This window comes from Limulus polyphemus, unplaced genomic scaffold, assembly GCF_000517525.1.
Source record: "Limulus polyphemus unplaced genomic scaffold, Limulus_polyphemus-2.1.2 Scaffold32, whole genome shotgun sequence".
Taxonomy (NCBI): domain Eukaryota; kingdom Metazoa; phylum Arthropoda; class Merostomata; order Xiphosura; family Limulidae; genus Limulus; species Limulus polyphemus.
This window is the reverse complement of record NW_013665642.1, coordinates 1,640,657-1,654,699: the sequence shown is the minus strand read 5'-3', so window position 1 is coordinate 1,654,699 and position 14,043 is coordinate 1,640,657. Positions and strand designations below refer to the sequence as shown.

Genomic DNA, 14,043 nt, shown 5'->3' with positions numbered 1-14,043 from the left:
CAGACCAAACCAAGCCTTTATAGTAGTGAGGTATTGAAAATCAAATTGGTGTATTTAAGTGTTTTACACTCACAAAAAAGAAACCTATCATTCTATAGGTATTTGAAGAACTTGTAGCATTCCGCCACAATTTAGTTCTTCATATTGTTAGCCGACACTAGGCAGTTGGTACACAATTGAATAGAGTTGTTTAAACATTTGTTTAACAACAAGTAAAAGCTTGGAATGGTCTATTCCTTCATTGGGGGCATGTCTGATAGGCAGACTAGTTTCAGAGAATTCCACCCCTCATCAGTGACCCTGGACATTACCACCAATGAAAGTTCAGACCAAACCAAGCCTTTATAGTAGTGAGGTATCGAAAATCAAATTGGAGTATTTAAGTGTTTTACACTCACAAAAAAGAAACCTATCATTCTATAGGTATTTGAAGAACTTGTAGCATTCCACCACAATTTAATTCTTCGTATTGCTTACTTGTTGTTAAACAAATGTTTAAACAACTCTATTCAATTATGTACCAGCTGCCTAGTGTTGGCTAACAATATGAAGAATTAAATTGTGGCGGAATGCTACAAGTTCTTCAAATACCTATAGAATGATAGGTTTCTTGTTTGTGAGTGTAAAACACTTAAATACACCATTTTGATAAATGAACACTAGAATGAATTAAAATATTCACTGTCTTTTTTTTAAATTTCATAAAAGGCTTTCCAAAAAAATAATGTCTAATTAGTTTTTTTGCTCCACTTACTCACTATAAAAATGTTATTTCCATTTTATTTCTATCCTTATTATATTACACTTTTCATATCAGTTTTTTATTTATGGAAGAAATCTCAGTTGTTTTTTTGCTTCAATTACTCAAAATGAAAAATTTAATGCCAGTCTCTAGATGTAATTTTAAAATAAAAAGTCATGTGATCATGTAAATTGGTTATATTTCAGTTGTCCTTTCATCGTATCATCCGTGTTCCACCAGTGGGAGATGAGGGAAGGTGTGGCTTTACTGTACCCATCCTTACAAAATAAATACTTTCATACAGATCTTTGGAGATATGAGGTGCAGAATGGGTGCTGTGTACCACAGGTGGTTCACAACGTCCAGAAGAAAACATGCAGATGTACCACTGGTAGCACACAATGTCCTGAACATGTTAATCTCTACTTTGACACATTAGGAGTGTTACACAAAATAACAAAATATATCTGCCATTTGTTTCAATTGATTTAAAGTATTATATCACACATACACCTTTTATAACACTGGGCAACAACAACAAAACTTTTTCTTTGCTACTTGAAAAATTGCAACTGTTTCTGAGTAATTTGATGGTGCTAATTCTAAAAATCATGTTGAAAATTACTGATCAACTCTAGTTTTTGAGTTATGATAAATTTATTCAAACTATTCTTATATGCCATGAAAATAACTTTTTTTGCTAACTTTATTTATTCATTGAAAATTGCATTTAAGAATGTATAATCTGTATGCTTTGTTAAGTTTCTTTCATGTTCACAGCATGAGCAACAGGAATCAATAGCTTAATGTACTCATTATGCAAAAGTACAACTTTCAGACTAACTTGCTTCAACATTTGTACAGAAACACAATGTGTCTTGTAAGCTGCAGTGAGAAGCAAGACTTGGATGGCGACTTCACTAAATTTAAACTCTTGTTCCTGGTGCTAATAAATTCCATTGCTGTAAATAAGAGCCAAGAAGTTCTCCATGCTGCTTTGATAGAAACAAGTCACAAACAGATCATTTAGCTCTTCTTATATGACCAGATGAGGCAGTTTATGTTGAGGTGCCACAGGAACAGAATTACAAGATGAAGAGGATTCATTGTCTTCTTCTCAATATAACTCTTCTGTTTACTTTCTGCTGTAGTGTTAAATACTCCCTTGTGTTCTCCACTACATGTACCATATAACATGTGGATGTGGCACTGGAAGACCATCTTCATGAAGTACTGGTTTCATTGTAGATGCAATATCTGGATATTTAATGTACTGTTTAATTTTGCCTGAATATCCAGAAACATTAGTCATGCAAAAATAACAGTCAGTTATCATGGGAACTGCAAATGGCATACTTGCTTTCTTCTTATTCAGCCACTGTGTTAAGCCAGATGTGCAAACAGTACAACACACATATGGAGCCTAATGTTTTTCTTGTTCGCCAATTTTACACCCAAAATTGTATACGATGTTTTTCCTTTGTGAAACTGTACTACATTTTCCACAAATGTAGCAGAAACTGTTTGGGAGATTTTTGTACTTTCGGAGGCAGCCAGTATTTTAAATGATTTTCTAAAAAACATAAAAGAATTTATGTTTACAGAACTAGAAGTTTTGCAGAATTTTATCATATTGCAGGTATGATGCAAGGAAGATCAGATTTTGTTTTGACTGTGCATGGAGTGAGGCAAACTGACCAACTTAATGAATGAGAGGCAACTGAGACAGAGGTGCCTGACTCTGCCCCTTTCATGCTCAGTTGAGGGACTTCTCGAATGTTATAGTAAACTGAGCACGTGAGGGTTTCGTGATTCCTTGGCGGAGCATACAAATTCTAACTACATTTTTGAAACCAGCACCATCAAATTACCCAGAATCACTTGAGTTTTCTCCACTAGCAAATTTTTTTTTCCCAATGTTATGCACTAACTGTAAATTATTGAAACTAGTTATTTTGGCAAAACTGGAGATTTGAGCACCTAGTATGTGGATGGATAGGTGTAAAGACTTGTTTCATGTGCAATTAAAGAGACAAAACATGATGTAAAGTCAAACGAACAAATATTTTATTTATTAAAAGGAATTAGACAATTGTGCTGAGGGTAAGCTGATCATCAAGTGGAAATGACTATTGAATTGATGGCTATGTTGAATTAGAGTAAGATAAATTATATCTAAATAAAAGAAAAGGAACAAATATATACTTGTAACTAAATTTAAGGCCACTGGTATTGGATATCTGAAGATAAATACACAATCAGCAAAAGCTACAGTTAAAAAAGGCTAAAACACAGTTCTGATGTTTTCAAACAAATCGATTTCTGACTTGGAAGAGACAACGTTTGCTGTAGAATTCTCAACTGTGTTTGGCACTCATTTTCTCTCTTACTTAATATTAATTTTCATTATTATTGTAGAATTTTAGCAGCTCTTCTAGTAGAAATTTATATAATTACTGACTGAAGAGAAAATAGCATCACAAATTTGGAAGTATCATAATGTTAAAACATAAAAGAAAAAGGATGCATATAATTTTTAAATAAAACATTTCAAACATAAGGATGCAAATCTTTAAAAAAGTAATATACTAAGATGTACAAACTATACACACATATATCCCAGGCCTCTGGCATGTTCACTTCAATATGTTAATTAGGACAACATCTAGGGCTGTGGTGGAGTATCATCCTTCTAATAACAGTTTGTAAACTCCACTAATCTAGCCATCTTGTGCTTGATCCCTGCAAGATCTATTTTCAGTCTTTGAAGTTCATCAGCAGCCCTGAAGTCCTCCTTTTCCTGTTCTTGGCATTGGTCCTCTTTCTACACTGGCCAGGCCATGGAATCACTGTGGGGATATTAGTTGCATAAACACTGTGTACCTAGTCTACTCACTACAATGGAGAATGCAGGCTGTGATGTCAATATAGATGATGTTAATGCTACTGTAGCTGTCAAAAGCACCACTTTTTCTTCACTGATTCAATACTCTTCACCAGGCAGGGTGCTTCCACAGAACTGTTTTATATTGGTTTTCCTGTTCAGCAGCTTGATGGACTGTTTCTTTGGCTATTTTACAAGGTGTGTGTGCATATTTTGCTTCTGCAGTTCCCATGTACATAGCACCCCTTCAGCAACTTATCTTTACTTTCATCCTTTGAAAGAAGATTTAGAGAAACATCCACACCCATAAATTTGATAGAAAGTGAAATTTCAACTTAGCACTTCAGCTCCATAGTTAGATTGACATCAAAATCAATCTTAAACAATGAAGTTTTAAACTGAAAAGTTTAGTACATACAAAAAAAAAACAATTAAGTCAAACTGGTTTTGGATCAGAGCAAGAATAATCATTGCCTATTGTTCAGTGCCATGTTGAAAAAGCTGATAGCAGTTTAGGTCACTATTGGATGGTGATTGATGAAACCTAATGTCAACTATACACTGAAATTTTCTCAGACTATCAATGTACAGCTTAATGTAAAGTTTTCCCACATATTACCTAAAACAAAGTCCTTTCTGCTATAGTTATTTTGGCAGATGTCTTGACCAGTGCTTAACTTTATTACTTTTATGCCTAGTGTACAACTACAAGAGAAAGAAAGAGTTTTCAACTAAGTAATACTTTGTACCTTTTGTCACATATTATAAGAAAACATGCTTGTGATTGGATATATTATGAAAATTTCAAATTTTCTTATAATTAAAATACCAAATGTCACTTTGCCTATTTTTCCATGCTGTATTCTGTAAACACTAAGTCAGCTTTCTATAGCTTACCTAGTACTATATAGGAAAGCCAATTATACTCAAACAAGGTTTTTAATTAAGTATTTCAAAAACATGGCTATATTTTAGAAGTATTTTCTTTCTTACAAGTTTATTCTCTCAGGTAAAGGAGTTTTAATAGACTTGTCCGCTTCAAATAGTTATTTTACAAATGTTTACCATGCCACTAAATGCATGTGCATATATGTGTACAGCATATGTTTTCAACTTTTTATTCTAAGTTCACTAGCTATTATCATGAACTATTTTTAACAACTGTAACTGAGTGGACAACATAAACTAGCTTGTAAATTCTACATGACATCTTGAAAAATAAGGGTTTTAAGCCGTATTTAACCACTGTGGTTATGTTGTACAGTGCTTCACATATTTGGACAGTGTCTCTTCCTCCTCTGACTTGTCTGGAACAATCAAAGAATGTTCAATGCTATCCTCCTCCTCTTCTTCAACTGGATTGAAGTAGCACTAACTGGTTCCACATCACTGTCTTACACTTTCACTCATTCACTCCCTACTTCTAGGTCAAGTCAGTGTTACTGAAGCTCTTCAGTAACATAGTCTCAGCTTGCCAGCAAGTACAATACACTTTCTTGTGCCACACAACAGATGAATCTCATAGCTTGATGAAATGTGTTGCTGTAATACAAGGTATACTCCAATCAGGTCTGAGTGGTGTCCACACTATTGGTATGTAACAGAGCCACAGGAAATCTCCTTGTTCAAACTGATACTCCTTTTACCATCTTGTCATACATTCTCTTCTGTATCATGGCAGCTTTTCCTATCTGTTGATGTTTGAGTTGTTGCACATCAACTTAGTCAACTAATGTGGAACATAAATGCTGCAAATATTTTTGTGGACATTATGACAGTTCTTTACCTATTAGGAGGACCATACAGAGAGAGTGAGAGAGTAGCTTCTTGTGCAAACGTTAATATGTTTGGAGAACAGCTAGTAGACTCTTGCTCTGTTGTGTGGTACACCATCATTACATATGGCAGGTGATCAATCTAAACTGACAAACTTACAAGACATAATCTTTGGAATTTGAACTATTTGTTTACTAAAACCATTGGAATGAAAATGATAAGGTGAAGTACAAGTCTTCATCTCATCGAATATTTTGCAAAACTTGGCAAACAGATGACTGCTAAAGTTTGCTCTTTGATCAGTATGGATCTCCTACGTTACTCTAAGATAGACACCTGCTGCTCAGCTAATTTATAAGTGGCTGTTTGATCCAATATATCAGCTACTGCGTACCTTTCAGTTCATTTATTAAGTAATTGATTTGCTCCAGGATACAATGATTACAGTCATTGGTTCTGGGAAAGATATTTGAAAAGTCTACAATTTGCTAATGAAGTTTTTCCTGGCGCAGACAATTCTTTCTCTAAGCTGCATAGGCACTGCAGTGTTTACATCACAGAACTACACCGCTGTAGGAAAGCAGCTATTAAAACCATCTCCATGGGTTGACTGTAGTGTTAAATACTCCCTTGTGTTCTCCACTACATGTATCATGTAACATTTGGAGAATTTTGGATCTAAGAGCTAATGGGACCACCAGCTGCATAATACATAGGTCAGGCACCACACTGGTATTTTGCACGTACACATGGGGGGTTTGAAAGGTTTCAGCCAAACCCATATTTTTGTGATGTAAAAAAAAATCATGCTTATATAGTTATAGCATAGCCACTTATGGAATTTGGCATTTTCTACATAGTCTACATTCTTCTAGCATTAGCATTTTTTGGCTCGAAATAGTCATATGCCCCCATAACCCCATAGCATTAGCATGCTTTGCATGCTGATTGTACTTAGCACAATATTTGTTGGCTTTTGATCTCATAAATGAGAACCCCCTCTTTCAAAAATTTTGCATATGAGCCTGGGTACAGCACTCACTTTCACATCTCTTATTAGGAAACAACTATGACAGGTTATATGCTTCCAAGCTATATTCACCAATCTTTGATGGTCACACTTCATCTTGTTGCATGGCAAGTAGAAGCCAAGCCAGATCTGGTACCTTTAACCCCTTTTCTAGTAGCATCTCCACCATATTCAGTATCCATTCTTCAGTTTAATATTTACTAGTTAAATGGTTTTTCATTACAGTTAGGACTTTAGATTTCATAGCAGCAGCAAGTTCAGGATCTGAACATTACAAACACACAAGTACTACTTTATAAAAAAGAAAGTACATCAGTATTGTATAGAGAGGGTTTATGCTTACAATATAGTGATCCAACACAGGATCTTACCTTCCACTTCTCCAAAGTTCATCAACCACTTCAATGACACATGATCTACCACACCCATGAAGGTGAAGTGCTTGATAACTAATAAGACCATAAGAAAACATTTTTCAACCATAGAGAAGTGGCAGTTGGTGGACATTTGCATTTAGCTTGTATATGCTATAACGTGCTCTACCCTATCATGTGCTTGTTGACAACACTGCTTTGATTCTACTGTATCCAGCATCCATGTATAGGATGAATGAAATATCTCTCTTCAAATAAATTAACTTTGGCATCTCAACCAATGCACCTTTCAGTGAATAAAATGAGTTGGCATAGACCTCAATCCATCTCAGATTAGATTTAACCTTACTTAACATTGAAAGCAGAACTGTTACTATAGAAAAACTGGCCAAAGCATCTGTAATAAGACAGCAAGGTTAGTTCAAACCAGTTTGTCACTGCTTTTATTTTAGAAGAATCTATAAGCACTCTGTCCATAACTCACTATATATCAAAGACATTCTATATGCATTAGCATTAATGCATCTATGGCTTCAGTTTCACACCTGTTTGTCACAAAGATTGAAATACATTGCCTAGGTTTTCAACTGCAGCCAGAAATGTCACTGATGTAGATAAGACACCATTCCCACTGCAAGCCATGTAATACAAGTTTCTTCAGCTGCTCAACAGGAACAGGTATATTAGAGGCCAAATGGCATAATGAAAGACTTGTATAAGCCCTTCTTAAATGCTGACAGCAGTTTTAGCTCTTCTTTCATCCTCAAGTTCAACCTGAAAGTAGCTGTAAGTAAGATCTAGTAAATAAAGCAGTGAGGATCCTTCCAACGCATCAAGGCATTTGTTGATGCATAGAATGAAAACACATTGACAAGTATAAACAAGTTAACCCACCTAAAGTACAACACAGAACCTCAGTGCACCTTCTAATGATAACTACTGACAGTGACCAGGCACTCATGGAAGGTTGATTTATTCCATCCTTCAGCATCCAGTATATCTCAATGCTAGATACATCCATGGTGCTCCAAAGAGGCCTTTATGGTAGTTGCTTTATAGAATGCATGTTCCTAATATTCATTCCAACAAAAACATCGATGAATTCTGTCAGTATCTTTCCAAGTGCATTTTTTGGTCTGAGTTAAGATTGTTCGTATACTCCTCAATCATTGACTTCAGATGTACTGGAAACTATGTATATGTCTGTTAGTGTAGTTGAAGTAACACTAGTTAGAGTGTTAGTTTCAACTGCTCATTTTTCATGCAATCTACCAAAGATTGTTTTAGCAGGTACCTCTACTGTTTACTATAAATGTAAACTAACTAAAATATATCTTGCTTTTCGAGAAATAACTGTCTAAGAAAGTGCAGCTTAACTTTTCAAAGGAAAACAATAAGTCTCAGATGTAATTTCAACCACAATGTTAGCTAGTGGTCCAAATCAAAATTGTGTTTGCAAAACACCATAAAACATAATTTGTGAAACATTGTCATCTATTTACACTCATGTGGTTTACTGCTCTTGTGCATATTTTGTTCAACAGTTAATAATTTCATAACAGAGCCACAGTCCATCTGGTGCTCAGGCTACACTAACAGATAATTTCTATAAGATATCCAAATATAAAATGCCAAAATATTTAAGCCAAAATCCAATATGACAACTATCACGCATGATGGCACTCACTCTGATGCTGAGTCAAGCTTCTCCATTCACTGCTAGCATTTCACCATTGGCAGGCAAAGATAGAGCACATTTACTGGCCAAAGCAGTAATTTACTTAAAAATGACTGACACACTGCAAGATCAAAGTGTCATCCATTCCTTTACCAAATAAAATTCTACCTCACGTTCACATACTTTTACAGGCACATACAAAGCCACACTTAGCCCTGTAGAGGTTGAACTAACCATCACACCAGAAGAAACAGACAGATGGCTGTTTTTTTTACAAATCTGATCCAGAGCTCACTAGTTTAACTAGCAAATCTAACAAAATTTACAGCTTGTCATCTTCCTTGAGATTGTTGTCCATTGTTTTGGCTGTTTAAAAACATGCAAGTTTTGCAGGCACAGGGAAAGAACATCTATGCCACCAATGACCAATCTGTCCATATTTATAGCAAGTTTCTCTTCTTTCCTGTTTTCCCTCTGTGGACCAGGACATCTCCCTACCTGCATCATGGGCAGATAGAACAGGTGATCCATGAGATCACTACCATTCAGCTTGCAAACAATAATTAAAAATTCTTAAAACATGCTATTTAACAGCTACCTATAAGGAAACACCACACTAAGTTAATGGTTAATGAACTCTGTATTAGCTATTTGCTTGAAGAAATGCATCTGATAGATGTAATAACTCCAATGTTTCGGGTGCTATGGCCACAGATATTATCGGTTATGACTTAAAGATGACAATGAAGACTGGTAATGGAAGAATAATTTTTGATTTTGAAGTCTCATTATAATGTTGTTCTTGTTTTGTATTAAGTTCATTATTGTTTATAGTGCTGATTTAATCATCTATTGACAAGTAATGTATTTAATAACATTAGAATAATTGATTATATATATATATATATATCTACACAGACACAGACACACACACACACACACACACATATATATATATATATATATAATGACAGCAAGATATATGTATAATATTGGTAAACAAACATACCATGGATTTCTATTAAAAAGACATACATTCAACTATAACATGCTGGTTGGTTACATAAATGTATACTTACTTGTAAAAAGTGACACCAGAGATCAAGGAACTTAAACCTTCCAGAAAGTACAATATTCCAGTAGGCTAGAGCCATGTCTAAATCTGCAACAGAAAAACCAATAAATCTTCTACAGAATCATAAAAAAAATACACTGCTCAAAACAAATTAAAGATAAATGAACTTATAATGTTATAGGTATGAAAAGGCCAAATCACTATTATAAAATAATATCAACCCCACAGTTTCTTTTTATGTAAGTCAGGCAAGTAAATTGAAAGCAAACAATTGGTCATTCTGCCTAAGCTTGTAAATTAATATTTGATAAATGTTGTTTTACAGATCATGACATTTCACTTCAATATGCAGTGCAGTCACTGCAAACAGCAAGGGCAGCTTAGCACCAATGTTGCATGCTAATAATCATAGTATTAATGAGGTCATAGTTCATCCTCAACTACTACTCTGTAAAAAGTTATCTTCAGAGCATCTTTAGTGACCAGAGTCCTTGACAAAAAGTGACACATTTCCCAAGAGCATCTCATACATTCTCAAAGGGATTGAAGTCTGATGGAAGAACAGACCGCTCAACTTGGTCACTTCTTCTTCATCAAGGAATGTGTTGTCAAATTTAACAAAGTAGGTGAGGGTATTAATGCCATTTAGACCGAAGTTAGGGCAGACTTCCCCAGAAATGCTAATACAGTGTTGGAATATTTTGTTCCTGTTGTGTGACAAACTATCAAGACCAATGTGCACACTTTTCAGGTATAGGTGCATACCTCCATATCAATTTTGAAAATTTAAGTAAAAATACAATTCTAACTCCATTTCAACAATGTTTAGCTCAAAAATACTTTATAAATGATATCTTATCATTATATAACATTTATTTAAAATAATTCATAAAAAAAAGAATATTCCAACATTCATGTCTGCACATATCCAGGAATCTCTGTGAACAATATTTTATTATATAAAATTTATTTAGAATAATTCATTAAAAAAAGGATAAGAATATTACAACTTTCATTTCTGCACAGCTACAGGAAGCTCTGTAAGCATGTTGATAGATATTTTCAAATAATATTACAGCTCAATTACAGCTTTATATTTTATAAAATCTATTATTCCTTTAAAATATGATTCATGCCTTGTTTTTCACAAGATGTTCCTTCCCCGTCAATGGTTTTTGTTGCAAACCTTTTATAACCTCACAGCATGTGTTCTGAACAATTACTAATGAAGCATAGACTTGAAAATAGCTAGAGCCAACATCTAAAAATGATTGGATAGAAGAAATTCTAATCTATCTATATCAATTTAAAATTGATAAAGTAGTTTTAGCAATAACTAGTGGTCTGTCTACATACTGGCTACTTAGAGTTCTTGTGGAAGTGAACAAACGATTCTGATGTGAGTATAAAATACTTCAAGATTTTTTTAGTTTCTTTTGACATTATTTTCATTCATGAAAATATTTTTATGTTAAACTATATCTGTTTGAAGACTACAGGAACTTTCCTCTGTAACAAGACATAAGTTTAGTTAGGTTTAGTAAGTACTAAGTAGTAAGAACTTTCTTCTGTAACAAGACACAAGTTTAGTTAGGTTTAGTAAGTACTTTCTTCTGTAACAAGACATAAGTTTAGTTAGGTTTAGTAAGTACTTTCTTCTGTAACAAGACATAAGTTTAGTTAGGTTTAGTAAGTATGGCAAACAACAGTAAACTGTCCAGATGACTCAAATCCTTTTTCTATTGAATATTATTTCTATACATACTGTACTCACAACAAACACAAATAAAATAATTTATTGTTTGCTGAAAACAAACTATATGTATTAGGTATAAATTGATTTGGATGAAAAATACTTTTGGCAAAATCCACAATACTTAGCCTAACAAATGTAACAATGAGGTGAGGTCACTTTGAAATGTGAGGTTCTAGAGCATGAATAAATCTTTGTCAGTTTTTGCCATGTTTTTTATGACTTATAGTCAGAAGTGGGGACTTCCTCGGCTGGCAAAATAAAAGTTATTATCAAAAGAAATATGTTAACGAATATCAAACAAGTTGAAAACGACTAGATACATAAAATGGAACATAATGATGTACAATATATAAATTCAAATTCTAATAAGAAAAAAAATTTTTAATGTTCTATCAAAACAGGGTCTCACAACAAAATTTGAAAAGTTCACAACTTAAAAAATTATAGAAACACTGTATCAAATCATATAAATTTGCTAAGCAGAAACTAAATATTACCTAGAAAATCTATACTATATTTAATGCAGTATTTGCACTGTGAGAATAGGTATATCAGTGAATCCCCACCCCAGTATGGAAAGAGTAATGGTACCTTTTCATAGGTATGATTAAAAATAGTTATTACAGCCCATAAAATACTTCCACCACCACCATATCCACCATGTTTCTATAAGCAAATAAAGTGTATATTGTTTCAAATTCTCTTTAAATAAATGATGATAAGTTTGTTTACTGGAACAAAATGAGTTCCAATTCACCTGTAAAACAAATATTGTTTTAAGTGTTGTTGGTCCATATCTCACTGGGTATCCGATACACAGGCCAGCCATATGAAGTTTGTTTCCAATCCCCTGTACAATGACACAACATCTAGCTTCAGTTGCAAGCATCTGATTAGTCTTGGAGCTTGTATTGTATGGTTCAAGTCAGCCAGAGTTAAGTAACAACAGATAACTGTTTGCATTTTAATAAAAGTACTATTCGTTTGTAAGCAGTTTTGCATTCTGCTGATGAAATTTTAATGAATTTGGTACTAATATGTGATAACCTGCTTGACTGGGTGATTTCCATCTATTTAGTACCATATTTTACTCAATTTCTTAATTCAAAAGTAAATATTAATAAAACGCACCTAAACATCGATTTTTGTGTGTCACGTGGTATGATGAATGCAGCACTGGTTCAATTTAGATGTTTGTCATGTCAAAATACAAATTCTATAGTTTTGTATGAATTAGGAACTCAAATTACCAATATTGACAAGCTAGAATATAAAATAAGAACATCCTATCTTTTCTTTTTGCCAAGATATCTCTCATTACTGAATCAAATGCAGTGGCCCCGCTCACTTACTTCTATATATGACTTGCGAATAACCAATCAAAAGCTCAGAATATCCCCCTAGTGGTTTTCTCAGCTATTTTCAAATATAAAACGAAATCAGTCAAATCGACCAAACCCGTACAGATATTTGTTAGTGAAAATAACAGATAAAATATAAAGTTTTTCTTAGAAAATGTTTCCTAACTATCTGGACATTATAAAGATTTCACATGTGAAATTTGAAAATTTTCTGATGCGTAAAAGTATTTTTAATCTTAAAATTAAAATTACTTTGCATATTTTCAAAGACTTCTATGTTAGACATCTAAATAAGCATATTACATTTTTGCTGTTCAGTGTCATATTTTGTCTATTAAGTATATTACAACCAGTAATGTTTGTCTGGTAAACATTGTATTTGGAGCTTGAACAAAATTATTACAATTTTGCAAAAGTCCATTGACAAACAAATATCCTATTTTATCAAACAAAAACACTTACCCAAACCTTTCTGACCTGGATTTTTAGCATAATTAAAAGTGAAATTATAGAAGTCTTTGAATTTAAGATGATCTTTCAGTTCTGTTTCTAAAGTTGGAAGTCTACTCTTCAGTTTCTCTATTGAGTCACACCTAGCCACAGAAGATAGAAAAACAAAACAGAAGCTATCAAAAAGACATGTTTACAAATCTTAAGATTGATATATTTTTTAATCAAACAATAATTACTATAATAGATCACTTGAATTGCAGATACATAATGTATCTATAAATAGTATATTTAAAAATGTTTTTTGCAACATTCTAAATCCTACTGGTAATCTTTAAGTGCTGTTAGACTCAACATCAAATTATATTAAAACACACAAAAGTTACACAATTAGAAACAGTCTACAAACACTACCTAATTGTCATTAAATACAGTCTTTGTTCTCTTTTTAATTTTTCCTTTTCATTGTGGAAATATTTAACCAAATTGCATGAAAATTAGTACAAACTTGTACTTTAAAAAACAAAAAATTATTTCCTCTCATCTTATAATTTCAATTTTATGTATCCAGTCATTTTGAACTTGATGGATATTCATTTTAAAATCCTTTTGATACTTTTGCCAATTCTAGTAGCCATCACTTTCAGCTATAAATCATAATAACATGGCAAAAATTGACTGAGGTTCATCACTAACCTAGAACCTTACCTTTGTCAGGTTGGGTACTGTGTGTGGTTTTTGCTTACAACCTTTTTGAATATCAATATATATCTAAATGTGGTTCCCTTTCAATAAATAATAAGTTGCATAGTTTGAATACAATAATACTTAATAATAATATAGTAACAAATAAGGTATTTAGTAGTTATACTAGTAATAAAACTCGACCAACTGCTTACTGTACTTTCTAAACCTAC

General features: G+C 33.2%; 1 protein-coding gene across 1 annotated transcript in view; it reads right to left on the bottom strand.

Moving 5' to 3' along the window:
- LOC106460220 (DCN1-like protein 1) overlaps nt 1-14,043 on the bottom strand; it is a 29,464-nt gene that overhangs the window by 5,724 nt on the left and 9,697 nt on the right. The window contains exons 4-5 of the mRNA XM_013919906.2: nt 13,139-13,269; nt 9,564-9,646 (exon numbers count right to left, since the gene is read on the bottom strand). Of these exons, the coding sequence (XP_013775360.2) occupies nt 9,564-9,646; nt 13,139-13,269 (214 nt within the window). The remainder of the gene's footprint in view (nt 1-9,563; nt 9,647-13,138; nt 13,270-14,043) is intronic.